Raw genomic sequence first — 19732 nt, 5'->3', positions numbered from 1 at the left:
AGTGTACTAAGTTAGTCCCTGTGGTTTCGCACTTTCTCACTTTAGTACCCTTTAGTTTAAAATGTATCAAGTTAGTATCCCGTGGTTTCATTTTTCTCTTCTTATTATCTATTTCATTAATTTTTTTCGTTAAATCAGTGACAAAGTTAAAATTAAATGGTACTAAAGTGAATATTCAATAAACCTAGGTAGGGTATCCGAAGTCTTTTGTATATAATATAACAAAATATTAACGGAGGAGAAAAAAATAAGTGACAAAGTTAGAGCTAAAGGGTACTAAAGTAAATATTCGATAAACCTAGGTAGGATATCTGAAGTTTTTTGTATATAAGTTAACGAAATATTAACAGATGAGCCGACGAAAAGAGAAAAATGAAACCACAGGGTACTAAATTGATGCACTTTAAACCACAAGGTACTAAAGTGAGAAAGTGCGAAATCGTAGGGTACTAAACTGATACACTTTAAACCACAGGCACGGGGTACTAAAGTAAAAAAGTGCGAAACCACAGGGGTGGTATTTGAAGTTTTCCTTCTTTTTCTCTTTTTTTTTTTTAAGATTTCATTTGGATATCTTTGTCCATTTTAATGGAGAAACTGAAATGGCAAACTAATGAAAGGAGTAAAATTGCAATACACTATACAGGTTGGAGGTCATATTGAGGACTAAATTGAAGCATGCTAAGCACTTGAACCAAGAGCATCCCAGTTAGTTTTTTACTCTTTATTGTAATATTAAGACACTAATAAATTTCCTTAATGAAATAGTTAATTAAGATAAAGTTTTCCAACGAAAAAGAACTTAATTAGGAGCTAGCTACTTTATGTGTGCAAATCAATAATTAGTAAGCAAGCTATAAAAGTACAATGAGAATGATGTACTAGCTTTTTTGGGTTGCTTAATTGGTAGCCGTTACCTTTTTACACTAGAGATCCTTTCAAGTTAAAGGATGCTATTTTCTTGACCCTACTAACTTCAAATTTACATAAAGTTTCCCCTAAAAATCTCTATCAGGAAAATATGAACTGAAGGGGATGTTGGGACATCTCAGTCCCATCCTCCTTTAGAACATCAGTTTAGTAGGTTATGTACATCTTATATAAATTTGAAATGAGACAAAGATGATACATAGGAATTTTCGAAATCTTATATGAAATTCATACTTTTATTTACCACTGTTTGTCAGACCAGTTAGACAGTACCTTCCTGCTCAAGCAACTTGTCTCAAATTCAAATCACACTTCAAGTATGAACAAATATGTATACAGTAAAAATCTACAAACTAACAACAGAAAAAAAAAGAAAAACATCGTTTACAAATATATGCAAAACAAAAGGCCTGATTTTAGAGAGGATATGAAATACGAATTCGGCTGGGATACTATCGATAGCACCAAACGTTTGGTGTTATCGAGTTTTCTACCGTTAAATTCAACATTTTGACTATTTTTATCCGTTAGAATATACTATTCAACCAACAACTTACTCAACCCTATAAAGTCTACATCATCCTAACCGTATATTCCTTCATCCAAATGCTGAAAATCTAATAGCACTGATAGCTTGGTGCTGTTGGTAGTATTCTAGTCTAGTTCTATGAAATACTACTATAATGGATGAGTAACTTAATTACATGTTGTAACGAAGTCTTTTGCTTCAAGTGTATATCTATGTACATGTATAAACCACACACCAAACACCTGCTGCATGGGTGTTAGTTTTGAGCAACAACTTAGGCTCCAAGCGAGCCCTTTTGCCAGCACAAGTCGCAGGCTATATACCTTCTCTTCTAATCAAAACCACTGACCCCTCAACCCACAGTTGGTGAAGGATTGCCTTCTCCCACCTCACCACCACCCTTTTATATATACCACCCCCATCACTCCTCTCCCCTCCTCCATCCCTCATCCTCTCCTCCTCCTCCTCTCATGGACATGGCCGGCCTCGTCGCGGGCTCGCACCAACGCAAGGAGTTGCACGTGATGCATGGCCACGAAGAGGTTGTTCGTATTTCCTTCTGCATACTTTCGTATTTGTACCGACTTCACAAAAATACTGAACAGTAGAAATTGTTATTGACAGAGCAGATACATTGAACTTAAACAATGTTTATATGATTGACTCGACTTGCATATTCTTGTAAAATCAAACGTGTCTGCTCTATCAGCATCACTGTCCTTACTGAAGTAGTGGTTATATAATTTGATCTATTTTGTGCATGCACGTACGTTGATAAGCAGCCTACGGAGAAGAACAGCCGGGTCGCGAATGCGAGAACATGCCGGGTTTGCGGGGACGAGATCGGGCTCAGGGGCGACGGCGAGCTGTTCGTCGCGTGCCGCGAGTGCGGCTTTCCGGTGTGCCGGCCTTGTTATGAGTATGAGAGGAGTGAAGGGAACCAATGCTGCCCGCAGTGTAACACTCGCTACAAGCGCCAGAAAGGTTTGTTACGTTACATCTCTATTTCCTACAAATGTTTTCGACTTGTTAGGGTTCCAATAGTGTAAGTTTATATCATGTTGGTAATTAAGCTGAATATTTCTTCTTTTCTTTTCTTTTTTTCTTTTGGCCAAAGTAAATATACAATTTATATTATCATAACTTGAATTAAATTTTGGATAAATGCAGACTATATAGAAGAGTGTATGGCCCTCAACTCGAAGCATTTGGATTACGTAGTTCTTTCTCGTAGTCTCGTATGTAGATCGTAAGCGTTTACTAACTTTCAAAAACACGTGTTGATAGAAATGATACATCCATCGTACTTAAGGATTCAACCATAGTGTTCATGGCCTTCAACCCGATTCAGCTCATCTGGACATTAAGTTTATTGTTAGGTCTCTTACTGTTAGGTCTATTATGGACTGTAATCTCACTTAACTTATTAGTCTCCTAAACTTATCATCACAGAGCAGAAAGTTGGACTTATTTTAATCAATAATAAATAGCCAACATTGTAGAGCCTCTTTTGATGTATAAATAATCAAAATGTCTAGAAAAGTAAACTATATTTGACCTCCAAATTATTCTCTCAGAATAAGGGAAATTATTTTTCTCGTAGGTGAATACTCTATTTTGAGAATATCTTGTAAGGAGTTAAAATCAAACTCTTACCCCTTGTATGAATACATAAACATCTTATCAGATTTACTGAAAAATATACAATATTTAGTAGATTGGAGTATGATTAAAATTTCTAGAAGGGATACCATATTCGATCTTCAAGTTATTTTTTCTAATAAAATAAATTATTTCATAGGTAAATTAAATTATATTATCTTACTAAACCATGAATATAAAGACCTTTCAAGAAAGAAAAATAAAATATAACTTTTAATCACACAAGAAATCTTTATATCTTCCCACATACAAATTTGGTCTAATTAGTTTTTAGTTAAAAACAAATCATAGCGTATAAATTATCATTGAAAATAACTTATTTCGAGATCCAAACAGGCCATAAAATTATTTGCAGTAACAATAAAAAATAATAATAATAATAATAGAACATATAATGGGTAATTTAACATGATAACGGATGTGACTTAATTAATGTGAGACAATTAATTACACAGGGTGCCCAAGAGTTGCAGGGGATGAAGAGGAAGGAGCCGAAATGGATGACTTTGAGGATGAGTTCCAAATCAAGAGCCCGAGAAAACCTCAAGAACGTATTAATCACTTCGATGTTAACTCGGTAATTTAATTAGTTAATTAATTAAGTGTTTAACATAATTAATAAGAATACATGTTAATCCAATCTCACTCATAAAATGTTGATACTACAAAAAACATATGAAACACTCATCCATATATATATTATTTCTTTGCTGCAGGAGAACGGCGAGCCGACGACGGCGGCGGTGCAGCAATGGCGGCCCGGCGGGCCGGCACTCTCCTCCTTTGCAGGAAGTGGTTAGTGCAAATTGTGTGATCAATGGTTAATTTGTTTTATCGTTAATATCGTATTATTTAGGTTTAATTAAAAAAGTTTCAGGCTCGGTCAAAGTTTTAGAGAGTGTTTGTTTCATCGAAAGTGAAGAGGATTACGGTGATTTTATTATTTAGATTAATTTCACCAGCAGTCGAACTTAAAGTTTTCAAAATACTGTAATTAACTTCGGCTCACGCCGAGCTAAAATTTAGTGACAGGAAACTTCAGCTTTTATGTTAGGGAAAACTTCGAAAACCCCCCTGTGGTTTCGTGCATTCTCACTTTGCTACCATGTAGTTTAAAACGTATCAATTTGCCCTCCTGTGGTTTCGTTTTTATCTTTTTGTTATCAATTTTATTAGTATTTTTTTTTAAAATCAGTGACAAAGTTAAAATTAAAGATACTAAAGTGACTATTCGATAAATATAGATGGTTATCTGAAGTTTTTTGTATATAATTTAACGAAATATTAACGAAAAAGCTTCCGAAAAGATAAAAATGAAACCACAGGGGGGTAAATTGATACGTTTTAAACCACAGGGTAGCAAAGTGAGAATGCACGAAACCACAGGGGGGGTTTTTGAAGTTTTCCCTATGATTTATGTTATTCAATTTCTGTCAAAAAAACAGCAGGACTGACTGGAGAAACTTCAGTTCCGCAGTTATAGAAAGAAACAAATAGCGGAAGAAAAGTAATTTTTATCTGAACTCTAATTTACTCAAAAGTCTATTTCAATCTAAATTTCACCCTCGATAAAACAAACATACAACTTCAGAAACGAGATTAGATGAGGTGGATCTAATATATATGTTATCCCCTCTTTGATTTTAACATATTTTTATATATATATAAATATATATATATTTTTTTCAGTTGCTGGTAAGGATCTGGAGGCAGAGAGGGAGTTAGAAGGTAACCTGGAGTGGAAGGACAGGATAGAGAAATGGAAGGCAAAACAGGACAAGAATGGGGTGGTGAACAAAGATGATGCAGAAAATGATGAGGAAAATAATGATGATGCTGATGATTACCTGCTGTAAGTTTATTTCATTCCTTACCTTAATTTGTTTAATTTGTATTTCTTTTTCTTTTTTGCGTGTCTTTTCCTGATTTTCATCTCCAAAACTTGTCGTACTTTATTACAACAAATTAAAGTTTGAAGATCGTCGAGTGATTTGTACTTCTGTCGTTATGATGTTTTTTTTTTCTTTTTTGAATTGATTGACAGGATGGCGGAGGCGCGGCAGCCGCTGTGGCGGAAGGTGCCGATTCCGTCGAGCAAGATCAACCCCTACCGCATCGTCATCATGCTCCGCCTCGTCGTCCTCGCCTTCTTCCTCCACTTCCGCCTCACCACCCCGGCCCGCGACGCCTACCCGCTCTGGCTCATCTCCGTCGTCTGCGAGGTCTGGTTCGCGCTTTCTTGGATTCTCGACCAGTTCCCTAAGTGGTCCCCCGTAACCCGGGAGACCTACCTCGACCGCCTCTCCGCGCGGTTCGAGCCGGCCAACGGCCAGCCGGACCGCCTGGCCCCCGTCGACGTATTCGTCTCGACCGTCGACCCCCTCAAGGAGCCGCCCATCATCACCGCCAACACCGTCCTCTCGATCCTCTCCGTCGACTACCCGGTGGGCAAGGTCAGCTGCTACGTGTCGGACGACGGCGCGTCCATGCTGCTGTTCGACACGCTGTCCGAGACCGCCGAGTTCGCGCGGCGGTGGGTGCCGTTCTGCAAGAAGTACGCCGTCGAGCCGCGGGCCCCCGAGTTCTACTTCTCGCAGAAGATCGACTATTTGAAAGACAAGGTGCAGCCGACATTTGTGAAGGAGCGGAGGGCGATGAAGGTATGTTTGTCGCAAATGTCGGTTAATTTAAGATCTAAACAAAGTATTCATACAATCCAATTCAGTTGACTAAATGATGATGCAGAGAGAGTACGAGGAGTTTAAAGTAAGGATTAATGCGTTGGTGGCGAAGGCGCAGAAGAAACCAGAGGAAGGGTGGGTGATGCAGGACGGAACGCCGTGGCCCGGGAATAACACAAGAGACCACCCGGGAATGATTCAGGTTTGAATCGTTTTGATCAAATATTTTTTCGCAAATAAGATCGAATCAAAACAAATCACATGTCGATCGGGACTTTAAGGAGTACGATAGACAATTGAGTTGTTGTTTGGTTAGATGCAATTAGAAAGGTAAACTTTTCTTTTACTTAAAGTTACTATTTCCAACCGCTGCCGTTAAAACTACAGTCAATTTAGGCACAATTTCAGCTACTACAGTTGGATCGTCTTACGCATTTTCAACTATAGCGGTTAAATTCGGATGTATCAAATCAAACACATAATTTAAATCTGTCTATAGTTACAACTGTAATGTAATCACAACTGCAAACAACCAATGCAAAACATGAGTAGTCATTATCTTAAGAGTAGAGCTCCTGTGCTTTTAAAAACACAGGAGAATCTGTACTTATAACTTTTTAGCCGTCGAATTGTCTCAAGATTCGTACAACACTATAAACAGTGTGTCCCATTAAATTTTGCGTACTAGTACTGTACGGATCTTAAGGCGATCCAACAGTTAGAAACGCATGTAGAACTGATAGTAATTAATGCAGTAATTATTGTTGTGTAGGTGTATTTAGGGAGCCAGGGGGCACTCGACGTAGAAGGGAAGGAGCTCCCCCGGCTCGTCTATGTCTCACGTGAGAAGCGCCCGGGCTATCAACACCACAAGAAAGCAGGCGCTATGAACGCAATGGTATGTTAGCAGAATCTTTAATTTGAAACTTTTATTTTTACTGCAGAAAGAAGCTTCTGCGAATGCTAATTCGTGTGGTACGCATTTGATTGACTTGATCATAGGTTCGAGTATCGGCGGTGCTGACGAACGCGCCGTTCCTGCTGAACCTGGACTGCGACCACTACATCAACAACAGCAAGGCGATGCGAGAAGCCATGTGCTTCCTGATGGATCCCCAGCTGGGGAAGAAGCTCTGCTACGTCCAGTTCCCGCAGCGGTTCGACGGCATCGACCGCCACGACCGCTACGCCAACCGCAATGTGGTCTTCTTCGACGTAAGTAATTCGTATGCACCGGTGATCTGACCGTCCATCCAGAACAAAAATACATCTCAAGCATTAGTGGTAATCTTATGGAGCACGAGAAGGAAAAACCTGAAATGAGCTGAAATATATACTCGTCGTATGACCCACTGCAGATCAACATGAAAGGTTTGGATGGTATCCAAGGGCCGGTGTACGTCGGCACGGGTTGCGTGTTCAACCGCCAGGCATTGTACGGTTACGACCCGCCGAAGAGCGAGAAGCGCCCCAAGATGACCTGCGACTGCTGGCCCTCCTGGTGCCGCTTTTGCTGCTGCTGCTGCTGCTCGCGAAAGTCCAAATCCAAAAGCGACCACGACAACAAGAAGGACTTTTCTGCACCCTCCTTCGAGCGGCGGGGCTTCCTCGCGAAGCTCTACGGCGGTAAGAAGAGCAAGAGGAAGGATGACGCCGTCGGCGCCGGCATCGGGTACAAGAAGAGGCGGCCGGGGTTCGAGTTGGAGGAGATCGAGGAGGGGCTGGAGGGGTACGAGGAGCTGGAGCGGTCGACGCTCATGTCGCAGAAGAACTTCGAGAAGCACGGCGGGCTGCCGCAGGGACCGGCCGACGGCGCGGCGCTCATCAAGGAGGCAATTCACGTCATCAGCTGTGGCTACGAGGAGAAGACCGAATGGGGCAAGGAGGTAGTATGACTACATTCCCGATTGATCTGTTGGACGCACTAACAAACTACTTCGTAAAGTAAAATATATATATATATATATATATATATATATATATGACAAAAATTTGCACCAGCCGGGAATCGAACCCGGGTCTGTACCGTGGCAGGGTACTATTCTACCACTAGACCACTGGTGCTTTGAGGCTTTTAAAATTCTAAAGTAAAAACTAGAACCTAATCTCACTATGTTTATAGATTCTTAATCTATGTTTACAAAAATTAATGTTCCCGATATATATTTGAGTGCAAATGATTAAAAGTTTTTAAAGAACAACAGTTATTTTGCATTTTTCATCTGCGCATTTAGCAGCGATCTTCGTCTGTAATTGTCAGATCGGGTGGATCTACGGGTCAGTGACGGAGGACATCCTGACGGGGTTCAAGATGCACTGCAGGGGGTGGCGGTCGGTGTACTGCGTTCCCGACCGGGCGGCGTTTAAAGGGTCGGCCCCGATAAACCTGTCGGACCGGCTGCACCAGGTGCTGCGGTGGGCGCTCGGCTCTGTCGAGATCTTCCTTAGCCGCCACTGCCCGCTCTGGTACGGCTATGGCGGCAACCTCAAGTGGCTCGAGCGGCTCGCCTACACCAACACCATCGTCTATCCCTTCACCTCCAGAAAATTTATCATCCCTACTGTAAGAATGCATATACTTACTTTCAAACACTCCAATGCCTGGACTTTCACATATATTGCACTTTTTCGATTAAGAGAAATAGATGATATGCCGTGCTTGTGATATGTTTTTGAATTGATAGCTGAACAGTCTGGCAAGCATATGGTTCATCGCGCTGTTCCTGTCGATCATCGCGACGGGGATCCTGGAGCTGCGGTGGAGCGGGGTGAGCATCCAGGACTGGTGGCGCAACGAGCAGTTCTGGGTGATCGGCGGCGTCTCCGCGCACCTCTTCGCAGTCTTCCAGGGGCTCCTGAAGGTCCTTGGGGGGGTCGACACCAACTTCACCGTCACGTCCAAGTCCGCGGGGGACGAGGAGGACGAGTACGGGGACCTCTACCTCTTCAAGTGGACCACCCTCCTCGTGCCCCCCACCACCCTCATCATCCTCAACATGGTCGGCGTCGTCGCGGGCGTGTCGGACGCCATCAACAACGGGTACGGGTCGTGGGGCCCGCTGTTCGGGAAGCTGTTCTTCGCCTTCTGGGTGATCGTCCATCTGTACCCGTTCCTGAAGGGGCTGATGGGGCGGCAGAACCGCACGCCGACCATCGTCGTGCTCTGGTCGATACTGCTCGCGTCCATCTTCTCGCTGGTTTGGGTCCGGATCGACCCCTTCTTGCCGAAGCCGACCGGGCCGGTTCTCAAGCCCTGTGGGGTGGAGTGCTGAGGAAGCACAACATCTCTCTATTTGAATGCGTTTTTGGCGCGCATCATTGTATTGTATGTTGTTGTGGGGGAGAGGAATAGGGATTAATTAATTGTTCCTTGTGTGTGAATTTTGAACATAAAAAAGGGTGTGGAATTTACAAGTTTACAATGAAAAGAAAGGAGTAAATTTTGGAATTTACAGGTTTGCATGCACTGAAAAGAAAAGATTTTGCAACTTTGATAGTATAGTACTAAAATTCTGAAGAAAAAATGCTATATGTATACTCTATTATAAAATAAAAATTATGAAACTTTAAATGATTCGGTTGTAAAATTTACATCATGGTATTGCTCAAAGTCTAAACCAAACTATTTCAAGCTGAATATTTCATAAATCTAAACAAATATTTTGGTAGCACCAATACCTCTTTTTTACTCATTCATTAATATACAAGTATTGAAAAGAAATTCCCCAAAAATTCTATGCATAACATTAATCAATAGAATAATTCAAGTAATAATATACACATTATCCAATGTCTAGTGAATTATTCATTATTCATTTTAGCTTTCTTTCCTTAGAGATAAAAATAACATAATGACTCTAATATATCAGAATATTATACTTTCATAATATTTTCAGTTATATTTAGTTATCTTTTATAAACCAAATTGTACCTAATCTGTTTTAATCTCCTTTTCAAGTGTTAAATCTTGATTTTCTTTTGTTTTTTCAAAGGCTTTACATTTTATAATTGAGGATGCATTAAGTGATAAATAGCCAGTGTGATCAATAATACTAATCTTAAAGCTCTTAGAAAGGTCATATGTTGACTAATAATGGTAAGAATAATTAAAAATCAGTTGATCTTTTGGCAGTATAGATTTTTACTCTTCACATCAAAATCAATACCTCTACTATTTATCATGTCCTCTATCTACATAAGGCAGTTTAAATTTCTTACATTTTGCTTACACTAGCACTTTGAACCTTTTTCTGGTATTAAAATTTATGGCTTATGAAGGGCTGAAATAGTCTCAAGGCTATACCTAAAACTTTCTAGCTGCTTTTAATATCTATTAGACTTTCATATATGGAAGCATTGATTAACCAAAAAGTAAGCAGCATCCAAACAGAATACAAAATACACTTCAACTGAACCACAGGTAGAATGAAATTCAGCAGATAATGAGATGCATGATGAAATGCATTCTTTTACAGTCGACAGTACGAAAATCGACAGAATGGTGCTGAGTTTGTTGATGTTTACAGTCGGTTCGATAAATAACACCATTAATTGCCGACTAAGTTCTAGCAATTCATGTTCAGGAAACCCTCCAGGTCAAAAGCATGCATGTTGATCTCCTAATAAAGGATGGTTCTCCCACCAAATCAAGAAGACGGATGTCATGATAAAAGGATTATAAGATTCTAATCCCTATGTCAACGAAAGATTTGGAGGAATTACTTGGAGATCAATTTGGAAGGATGGGCAGAATGATCACACTGTTCATAGCGGTCATTTTGAAGGCTGGTCTGCCGGGGTGCATCATTCTAAGTGATACCGCACTTGCAAACCGGGCATGAAGTCTTCCTCCTCAGCCATTCGTCGATGCACTGCAATTTCAGGTGTTTATTCTTTATACGATAAGATTTTCTGTTTAGCAAGAAAAGAAATGGTAAAACTATACAGAACTTGCCTAAGCATTAGCGCATTTTGAAATGGGTACCTGGACTGGACTTTAAAAGGTTTGATTTCAATACATAACCATAAAGTGTGTTTTAATTGAAGCAACTTAATATAGAATTTGATGGTATTTGTATGATCAAATAACTATTCTATAATACTCTGTGACTTGGAGGCAGAAGTAAAGCAATGAAAGTTTGGTACTCATTTCAATATGTGCTATAGTGAGGTAACATCTATACGATCTCACCCAAAAAAGTCAATATAGAGTAAACAAACGCACATCTTTGTGAAATTTGTGCAAGCATGGTAAATGCCGGATGGTGTCGCCGATTGAGGGTTTCTCGAGGCAGATGGCACATGGCTCTTCAATATTATTATTCTGATAGAAACAAGAACAATATTGAAAGATATTAGGATTATATACTGGTATATAACTTTTTTTACGGTGCGCTAACATAGAGAAAAATCAGACCTGGACAACTGATTGCGGCAAATTGTTGATCTGATTCTGTGAAGCTCCAGAATGGCGGTGATTGTTGTTATCCAGTGACAATAGCATCTCATAATCATTTCTAGATTCAGATAGAAAAGAAAAAAATACTAATAATAAGATGCTGCTCATTTGATATTTAAAGAATCACAAGCGAAATTGAGTACTAGATAATTGTCCTTCAAATGTAAGGGAGATCATCTAAGAAAAATTAGATTCCGATAATCTAAACATTAATAAAGTAGAAAAGCAAGTTCGGCGCATGGCATCAATACTTTCAAGTTTCAAGTTAGGTTTTCTTGTTAGCCATCACATATTTACCACTTCGATTCCACTTTTTCATGTTTCAATGATATAAGGTGCAATTTACCAATATCTTAAAGTAATATCCTCCCTCCTTGTTGTTTATGTTTTCCCAGACTAAAGTTAATAAGTGTAAATTTGTAATATTTGTAATCATTCCTCACAAAAAACCACATAATTTGTTAAATCAGCATGAGTTCAAAAACGTACAATTGCAACTAGAAACAATATAGCAACAACACAGAAAAACATTAAGGCCTCACTTGATCATGCTTTTGATTGTTTGATTTTTATTTTTTTTTTTAAAGTCAATTTCTGTACAGAGGAGTCAGACAGAAGACGGTATGTTGTTTAGAATCTACACATCTAAGGGGTTTGTTTGGCAACCAAAAACGAATAATCTGTAGCAAATATTCTTTTAGCCCTTGCTTAGTATTGTCCACATCGTTTGATTATTTAACACACAGTTTATGAGATTGGATGTTCTGACAGATGGACTTCATTATTCTCTCATGCTGGCTAGCTTGAGATGCACGCACCCAGGCCGGATGTGCAGTGGTGCCTTTTCTTCGTTCTATAAGAAAACACAAAAAATCATAACTAAATTTCTGTTCTTAATGCCAAAAAAACCCATAGAAGTAAACATTGTGAGAAGTACGCCATCGCAGGCGCACTCTATCTTGTGATTAGAAAATGATAAAAAAAAGGAATTGTACCAAACAAGCTCTTAGCTTTTTTCTCTTTTTCTTTTAAAAAAAAGAAGATAAATTTGCAAATTTCCAATAGTCAAAAACAGAGAAATCCATCTGCCAGGGCATTGCGTCACGTAAAATTTGATTCAGAAAAATCAGCAAGGTGTGAGGCTGTGAGTGTAACAAAACTAGGCAATAGGTAGAAAGTAAATTAATCATTGAATATATAAAACATCACCAGTGTTTTAATGAACTCTCATTAAGAAATATATTGTACTAGAATTAAAACTCCTCTGATATAGCAGCATATAATAAGAAACATGACTAAACATAACGGTGTTCCAAAGGGGTACATTAGTTTGCAGCTGTTGGGAAAATGGCAAGACCAACAATAATGGATATCAATGAAGTAAGAGAGGCACATACTCGTTAAAATCCCGTTGCATCTGTTGAAAATTAGGTATTTCGTCGTCCGTATCATTTCCCAATTCAACTTCCTCCATTGCTTGAAAGAAATTATCAAGATTCTGAAAAATCATGAAAAGGAATGTAACATTATGTTTGTTAATCTCTCGATAGAAGCATCTCTTTCATTTTGGATTATACTTAGAAGATATTCATGTCTAAATTAGTCCATGGCCATCATTCTTTTACGCAATTTATTTATTTTACAATAAATCCATCTCTTATAGAAAATACAGTATATATAAAAGGGTGGATCAGTAAGTTTTATTTTTATGTAGCTTTCAGTAGTTGTCTACTTGAATATTTAGCAGGCCCCTTTATTTTCCCTTTTTCCTCTGGCTAACCTAAATAAATAATTTTGTTACGGAAAAAACTATCTAATTTAATTAAAATAAAAATTAAGTTTCTTATTGTCACAATCTCCTTTTTTTTATCTTCTATTTTCTGATCTTTCTCCTTAGAATGAGATTGGAAAAAACTTTTCCAAGTGAAATCCGCAGTAATTTTTTATGACAAAATCATCAATAGTATATGGGCAACAAAAGAATATATCAACCCACATCTATATCATGCACTGGAAGAATCTAAAGATGATTCTTTTTTTGTAAAAACTAAAAAAGAAGCAGAACCCGTAAAAATTAACAACTCGAAATGCAAGTACAAGAGGAAATTAAAAGAAATACCAGATCTACGTCCGTCGTTGACCATTCGATGCTCCTAACTAATTCCGCAAATGGAACTGGCAAACTTCGAAAAATACCCCTTGACCGGGAAGGAGTCCGAGAAGCTGTTCTCACATGTGGATGTGCAGTTCGTGCTCCTCTCTACAGAAACAGCAAATTAGATTAAAAAAAAGGACGCAATGAACTCGCAGAATGTAAGTTCTGAGGATTATTGATTGAAAAAAACTGGGGAATAGAAGTTATCGTACGTCTAATGAATTATCAGTAGTAAGAGAACTGTGTAAATGTCATTACTATGTAAATGTTCAGATTCTGCAGTTGACGACATAGTATTTATCAATTCTGTACACATGGGAGCGAAATCAGGACTTTCTTATACGTAGGGCACAACTAACAGTAGGATAACTTTGAGAGCTTACATTTCTACTTAACGTATGGATATAACTATACACCCACATCTGTGAATTTTATACCAAGTCCACACCAAAGTTTGGAAACCGTGCATCTACCAGAAAAAAATAATATTAGAATGAATAAAGAAATCTATTATAGGATGCCGAACTAAAAATAACAGGAATTTTCACAGAAATCTAGATTTTTGGGTTTCAAGAACATTCTATATAATAGCTATAATATTTACAAAGGCACACTAAGTTTGCTCGCTCCAAGTTTCATACGAAGAAGCAGGGTGTGCCTTCTTTTCTCAATGTTTACTAAAGCTATTTTAGAAAGGGCACAAGAACGAGCATTTCTGCCCGTGATTTTACCCCATATAAATGGGCGCACACGGCAACATTTTCCCTAACAAGGAGGGCTTCATTCCCTCCTTCTCCCTATATCCACCACAAGTGTTGTTAGACCATAAAAAGGATGTCATTTTGCATGCAAGGTAATTAAGTTATATTCCTAATGAACCACAAGGATCTATTTAAAAGGACAGGTTTTATAAATGGTAAAACTTCCAGTGCTCAAAAAAGCTATTGGTGCAAACATGTCTCTCCCTCACGTAAAAGAAAGAGACAATGGGAGAAAGAAGAAGAACCGGTAAAACTTGTATTCTCTACCCTAATTAGAACCAGGTTAGATTGACTGGCTAATGGTTGAACCCAACCCAAGTTGTGGCCCAACCCAAGTTGTGGCTCCATACTCTAGCAAGTAAATCGCAAGAACAAATTAAGGATAGCAGGACACTGCGTCTAATTGAGGACAAAAAACATCAACCAAACCAGTAGAGACTTTCCCAAATAATCAGAACTTTTGAGGATGATTGCAAAGTAAATGGCCTTGATATATGTATACGAGGATCTCGTCCTTAACAATGAGAACTAATCGGTTCCACTTTTTATCCAAAGTTCTGATCTTACGACTCAAATCAAAACATAGCTGGCAAGAAGTAGCGACAAACGAGTTGGTATAAGAAATAAAAAATCCTGACCTACAAAATTTGATTATTTCCCTGTAAATGCTACAAAGAAAGAAAAGAAAAAAGAAGAAAGGCAATAATAATTATGGGTCACTCATTTCCCAAGTGAAAGAGCCTGTAATGTCATATCGATCTAAGATACTAAGGCAACTGCAGTAAGTGCTAAGTCATATCATGCAAACGCCGAGAGTTTCACAATAATTAACTGAACAAATGCCCAGCTCCCCTCAACAGTTCAACAATCAACACAAACTAGTCTCCACTTACAGCATTATTTCGATCTCGCCTTACAGACGAAGAAGAAGCAGCACGCCGAGCATTCTCTTCCTGCTGCACCGATAATGCTATGTTCGCATTAATCTGTTCAGTGATAAAGGGGCAAGGAATTTTAATATTGATCAGTCAATTATCATAAAACTAAATAATCTCAAGTCTAACAGGCACAAAAGCTCAAAGAGCCTCATAGTCCTGACTAAGAAACTGAACCTAAGAAGTATTTGATTCAGTAAAAAAAAAAGTAGTTAAAAGGTAAAAACAGAAAAAGAAATGGAGAGAATAAACCTGCTCTCTATGCATAACTCCAGGCAATTCATTATATAACTGTTCCTGAAGCTGGCGAGCTAATAACTCATCTGATTCGATCTGCCTGGCCTTTTCTCCAGAGCTATTAGTGAGCCCACCACTTCGATTGTGCACCTCACCAACTTCTACTATAGGAGATGTTTCATCAACTTCTATTACAGGCCCTAGTACAGTACGGGTGCGTCGAGTGTTGCCAGTTCTGATTGATCTGAAATTCTTGGGATGGTGAGATGACCCAAGATATGAGATTTCCGAGTCAAGAAAAGAACTTGAGCTTGAGCTTTCGCCAGGGGGGTAAGAAGTAGAGCTATATTTCCTCTTTCTTCTAATAGACCTCTGTCTTCTATTCTCTGACAAGGAATCTTGACTTCTGCCTTCGCCTTGTATTATAATTGGATTTGATTCATGCAAGAGTTTATCTGTATGATGACGAGTTGATATCCAGCCTTGACCATCAGAACTGCCACTAGTGCTGCTGGGATCTACAATAACATTCAGATCTCCATCTCTTCTTGGATTTGCCCTGCAACAATATTAACCAGCAACATTAAGATAGCTGAAATGGGGCAAAAATTGTGACAAATATATACCGCTGTTAAGCATTTAAAAAAAAACAAAAAAAAAAGCCAGAGTTAGGATTGACCTGTCGGGTAGAAACCTTTCTTCACCTTGCCCATTAACTACTGCATGATCATCCACGATTTCTTTTCCTTTCCTAGCATTACCACATCTCTCCACCGAATGCGAATTGGATTGTGACTCCATATTCGGATCAATTCCTTTACCTTTGTCCTGCTCCCTGGCTTGAGCTAGTGATGAGTGGATTTCTCTGTTTACTCCGTCAGCAGCTGACTTGCTGTTAGCTTTTGCTGTGTTACAAGGAGAGATACAACCATTACGCACCAGCCTTCTCCGACTTACGAGCCTTTGAGGAACATCAGATTGTAAAGGGCTCGGTGGTGCTTGTTTCGACATAGGTTGTGAATCACCAAACTGCACAACCCCTTTTCCTTTATCATTCACTCCTGCAAGATCTTTGTTATCTGTAACCAGCTTCTCTTCCTTAGCAATATTAATCCCGGGCCGGCTTCGGGGTCTCCCCACATGTCTACTAGGAAGCGTTGATCCGACGCCAAGAAATTCAACACTTGTGTGCTTACCATTCTGACTACCCTCGCCGCCTTCTCCCAAAGGGTATTTCCCGATTCTGCCCCTTGCATGCCCAATGTGATGAGGAACAGGAGACGGGCTATTCGGACTTAAATTAATCGTCTCCGCCCTCGCATTAGAACTCCCATCGAGTGCTTCACTATTGCTCTGTGAAGAAGTTTTCGGTTCAAAGGCTTCGGAGAGCAATCGTGCTAATCTCGCCTGTCTAAACAGCTGTTCTGTATCATGTGGCGCAGTGCCAATTGATCTCCTGTGATGGGAGGATGAAGAGTCGGTTCTTATCTCAATAACCTCTCTCTCCACTGAAGGTCGTGAAGATGAATTGGTCGACCGCACGATTCTCTCGGGAGTGTCAGGAACTTCAAGAACAAGATGAGGGTTCATGCCAACCAAGTTCTTTAGAATTGCTAAGTGCTTAAATTTACCAACTGATCAAAACCCTAGCCTCACATTCCAAGCCACACGAATCTGTTCCTCTCTTTCTCCTGCGAATGGATTTAATAGCAGAAAATTAAGAAGAGATCACATAATTCAGAAAAGCAAATACAACTAAAAACAAAGTACCCTGCCATCCAAACCCTAACCCTAGAGAAATATACGAAAAGGAATCCAATTTCTTTCAGTATCAACCAATGCTGTTCATATCAAGGGAGATAAGGATCACAACAATCTTTAATTAGTGGAAGCAATAACCTAATCAATTAAATAAATAGAAAAAAGGAAATTTGCTTGGAACCCTAATCAATTTGATTGAAACCCTAATCGATGAGCATCGCCACTTTTCACTCTTCGATCAAAGAAACAAAAAAAAAAAAAAAAAACCATAAACATCAGAGATTGATTGATACATATTTGAATTTAAAAAACCTCTTTTTGTCCAAAAAAAATCATAAACAGAATCAATTCAAAATCGACAACAAAGAAATTTCTACACAATGCGCACAAAATTGCAAAGAAAAATCATCATCCCTTCCAAAATTATTAATTTCGCAACGAAAATTAGGATATAAGGATCAAATCGATGATCAAACTATGAACAATCGCATCAAAAACACAAAATAATTCGAATAAAAAGGTAAAAAAGCGATCAAAAGTACCTTTTTGGGCGCAATTTCGCCTCGCTCGGATCGAATTTGTGGATTTTCGGAGATAAATTTTGGCCACCGGAAAGAGGGAGGGCTTTTATTGTGTCCGAACTACGCCGCCTCCTCTCATCGCCTTATGCCCTCGTTCATCTCCAACCGTCGGATCTGCTGCATCAAGATTCGTGTGATATGATGCCACAGTGTGCGCACTAAGCACACAGTGTCGGAGAAGTCCCATACACCCGGTGCACTAGTACCTTTCGTGCACCGCACTATGTTGATGATCAATATTCTAAAATTTAAATCTTTAAAAAATATAGCATATTTTTATTGAGACATCATAGCATCCGAAAAAATAAATGGTATGAAAGGAGGAAAAAAGCTGTTTAAAATTTGGATAAAAATGCACAAAGACCCCTCGCTTTCAGCTATTTTAAAATGGTACCCTCAACTTCAACATTTTGATTTTACTATCCAATCTTTTATTTTATTTGATATGTGCCGCTGAGCAATACTTTGATTTAAAATTTTGAATTTGTTATTTATCATTATAGGTTTAATTAGTATAATTCATAAAATTCTGATAATTATAAATTTATGAAATTAAGTAATTAGCTTAAATTTGAAGTCAAAATTCTGTTGACTAATTCAAATCAAACAAATTAAAAGATTGAATAGTAAAATAAAAAAAATCTAAAAGGTAAAATAGTCAAATTAAACGTGTCCTATATAAAATGCATGACACGACACAAATTTTATGTTACATTCTCTAGAGAAAAAAAAAAAAAAGAAAAAAATTATTGGAGATGTCACACGTGTTAAAAGCCACCATATAACACTGCACACCTTATTTTTAAGCCCGAGATTAAAAATGATACAATATAGGTTTGTAATTTAATTTGAAGAGATGCATGTTTCTACTTTCTAATTCTATTTAAGATGATGAATTAAGTATAAATTTAATTTGATCCTATCTAGTAAAGCAGAGGAAGCTAAATAATATAAATTTTCTAAACTTTTGTTATGTGGACAATATATAAAATATAGTTATATATTTTTATCGGGATAACTCGTTAACTATATACGCGATTGCATTATGTGTGACACCAAAATTCAGCTGTTGAATTTTTAGGAGGCAAGATGATTTAAGCAGTTGATATTTTTAAAAAATAAACTTAGGACTACAACAGAATTAGATTATAAAGACATAGTTTTGGAATACTTTTATATAAGTGTTCTATTTATATCAAAAATTTTTTAAAAAATTTATTAAGACCTAAATATAAAGCATAACCCAATCAAAAATAAAAAGTTTCTCTACTCAATAAACCCTACCGAGCCCACTCAGACCGATTACAAATAGAAAAGAAAAAAAAAAAAATTGATCACCTCTCCCCTTCTCCTCCTATGCCACCGTAGCCGACGAGATAGGGATCCGGCGGCAGGAGTTCGGCTGCGAGGATCTCGTAAGGACCGTAGAGGACTACGATCATTATATATTTCTCCACCACAGATCGCTGGAGGAGTGGGTGCCAAAAATCAAAACGGCTCCACATATAAGGATCCCATATATAGCAACACTTTTTAAAAGTGTCGGTAATTTAGCTAGCGATAATTTTTTTGATCTGTACCACATTTAAAAGTGTCACAATATACCGTTTTTATTGTAGTTTTGCATCAAATGGGAGAAATCTAAACTGTTGTATCAAACGATCTCGGCAGTTCATTATAAGAAAAGAGATAGTAGCAAATAAAGATTTCAAAATATTATAGAATTTGGAGTTGGATTCAAGGGCTATAAATACTTTCATAGAGAAAGGTAGAGAGACCCTTTTTATTCACCAGAAAAAGTAGCGAAAGGTCTAGAAAGAGAGTAGGTAGCTTTAGCATTCAGTAGTTTCTGATAATTTTAGTTCAAGAGCAAGTTAAATAGTGATATAAACATAACCCTTTCTTCCTCAAGTTTTTCAAAGATTTTCGATCGTAACTTAGACTTGGTTAAAATCACAGTTTTCCACAATGTATCCATCTCACCAAATTGATTTTTTTTTTTGTTTTGAGAGATAGGTAGCACGCTACCCGCTTCGTTTATT

The 19732-nt window shown here is 38.3% G+C and overlaps 2 protein-coding genes and 1 non-coding gene across 4 annotated transcripts; 1 reads left to right on the top strand and 2 right to left on the bottom strand.

Moving 5' to 3' along the window:
- LOC109713594 (cellulose synthase A catalytic subunit 7 [UDP-forming]-like) lies at nt 1875-9254 on the top strand. The gene is made up of 12 exons (XM_020237719.1): nt 1875-2001; nt 2242-2443; nt 3577-3698; nt 3838-3916; nt 4811-4973; nt 5166-5781; nt 5867-6004; nt 6575-6700; nt 6805-7017; nt 7161-7688; nt 8063-8365; nt 8487-9254. Exons 1-12 carry the CDS (start codon nt 1930-1932, stop codon nt 9072-9074), a joined length of 3150 nt encoding a protein of 1049 aa, XP_020093308.1. The 5' UTR covers nt 1875-1929; the 3' UTR covers nt 9075-9254.
- TRNAG-GCC lies at nt 7796-7866 on the bottom strand. The gene has a single exon. It is a non-coding gene; the product is annotated as a tRNA-Gly (tRNA).
- Nucleotides 10149-17788, bottom strand: LOC109713595 (E3 ubiquitin-protein ligase RNF12-A-like). Of its 2 annotated transcripts, XM_020237722.1 has the most exons (10): nt 17652-17788; nt 16028-17039; nt 15364-15907; nt 15070-15162; nt 13380-13520; nt 12658-12758; nt 12079-12113; nt 11219-11318; nt 11027-11125; nt 10149-10673 (listed from the first exon to the last, which is right to left on the bottom strand). In XM_020237722.1, exons 2-10 carry the CDS (start codon nt 16936-16938, stop codon nt 10655-10657), a joined length of 2043 nt encoding a protein of 680 aa, XP_020093311.1. In that variant the 5' UTR covers nt 16939-17039; nt 17652-17788; the 3' UTR covers nt 10149-10654. The 2 variants fall into 2 exon arrangements, with proteins under 2 accessions (XP_020093311.1, XP_020093309.1); XM_020237720.1 differs by lacking the exon at nt 12079-12113.

The sequence above is a fragment of the Ananas comosus genome, linkage group 8 (assembly GCF_001540865.1).
Source record: "Ananas comosus cultivar F153 linkage group 8, ASM154086v1, whole genome shotgun sequence".
Classification (NCBI taxonomy): Eukaryota; Viridiplantae; Streptophyta; class Magnoliopsida; order Poales; family Bromeliaceae; genus Ananas; species Ananas comosus.
This window is presented reverse-complemented; position numbering and strand designations above follow the sequence as displayed.

Bases quoted from the DNA above. Each gene is read 5' to 3' on its own strand.
- LOC109713594 (XM_020237719.1), top strand. From the start codon at position 1,930: ATGGACATGGCCGGCCTCGTCGCGGGCTCGCACCAACGCAAGGAGTTG. The intron at 2,002-2,241 runs GTTGTTCGTATT...GTTGATAAGCAG, and splicing joins TGATGCATGGCCACGAAGAG to CCTACGGAGAAGAACAGCCG. The intron at 3,699-3,837 runs GTAATTTAATTA...TCTTTGCTGCAG, and splicing joins ATCACTTCGATGTTAACTCG to GAGAACGGCGAGCCGACGAC.
- LOC109713595 (XM_020237720.1), bottom strand. From the start codon at position 16,938: ATGAACCCTCATCTTGTTCTTGAAGTTCCTGACACTCCCGAGAGAATC. The intron at 13,521-15,069 runs GTAAGTGGAGAC...CTGTTTCTGTAG, and splicing joins GGCGAGATCGAAATAATGCT to AGAGGAGCACGAACTGCACA. The intron at 11,126-11,218 runs GTCTGATTTTTC...TGTTTCTATCAG, and splicing joins TGCCGCAATCAGTTGTCCAG to AATAATAATATTGAAGAGCC.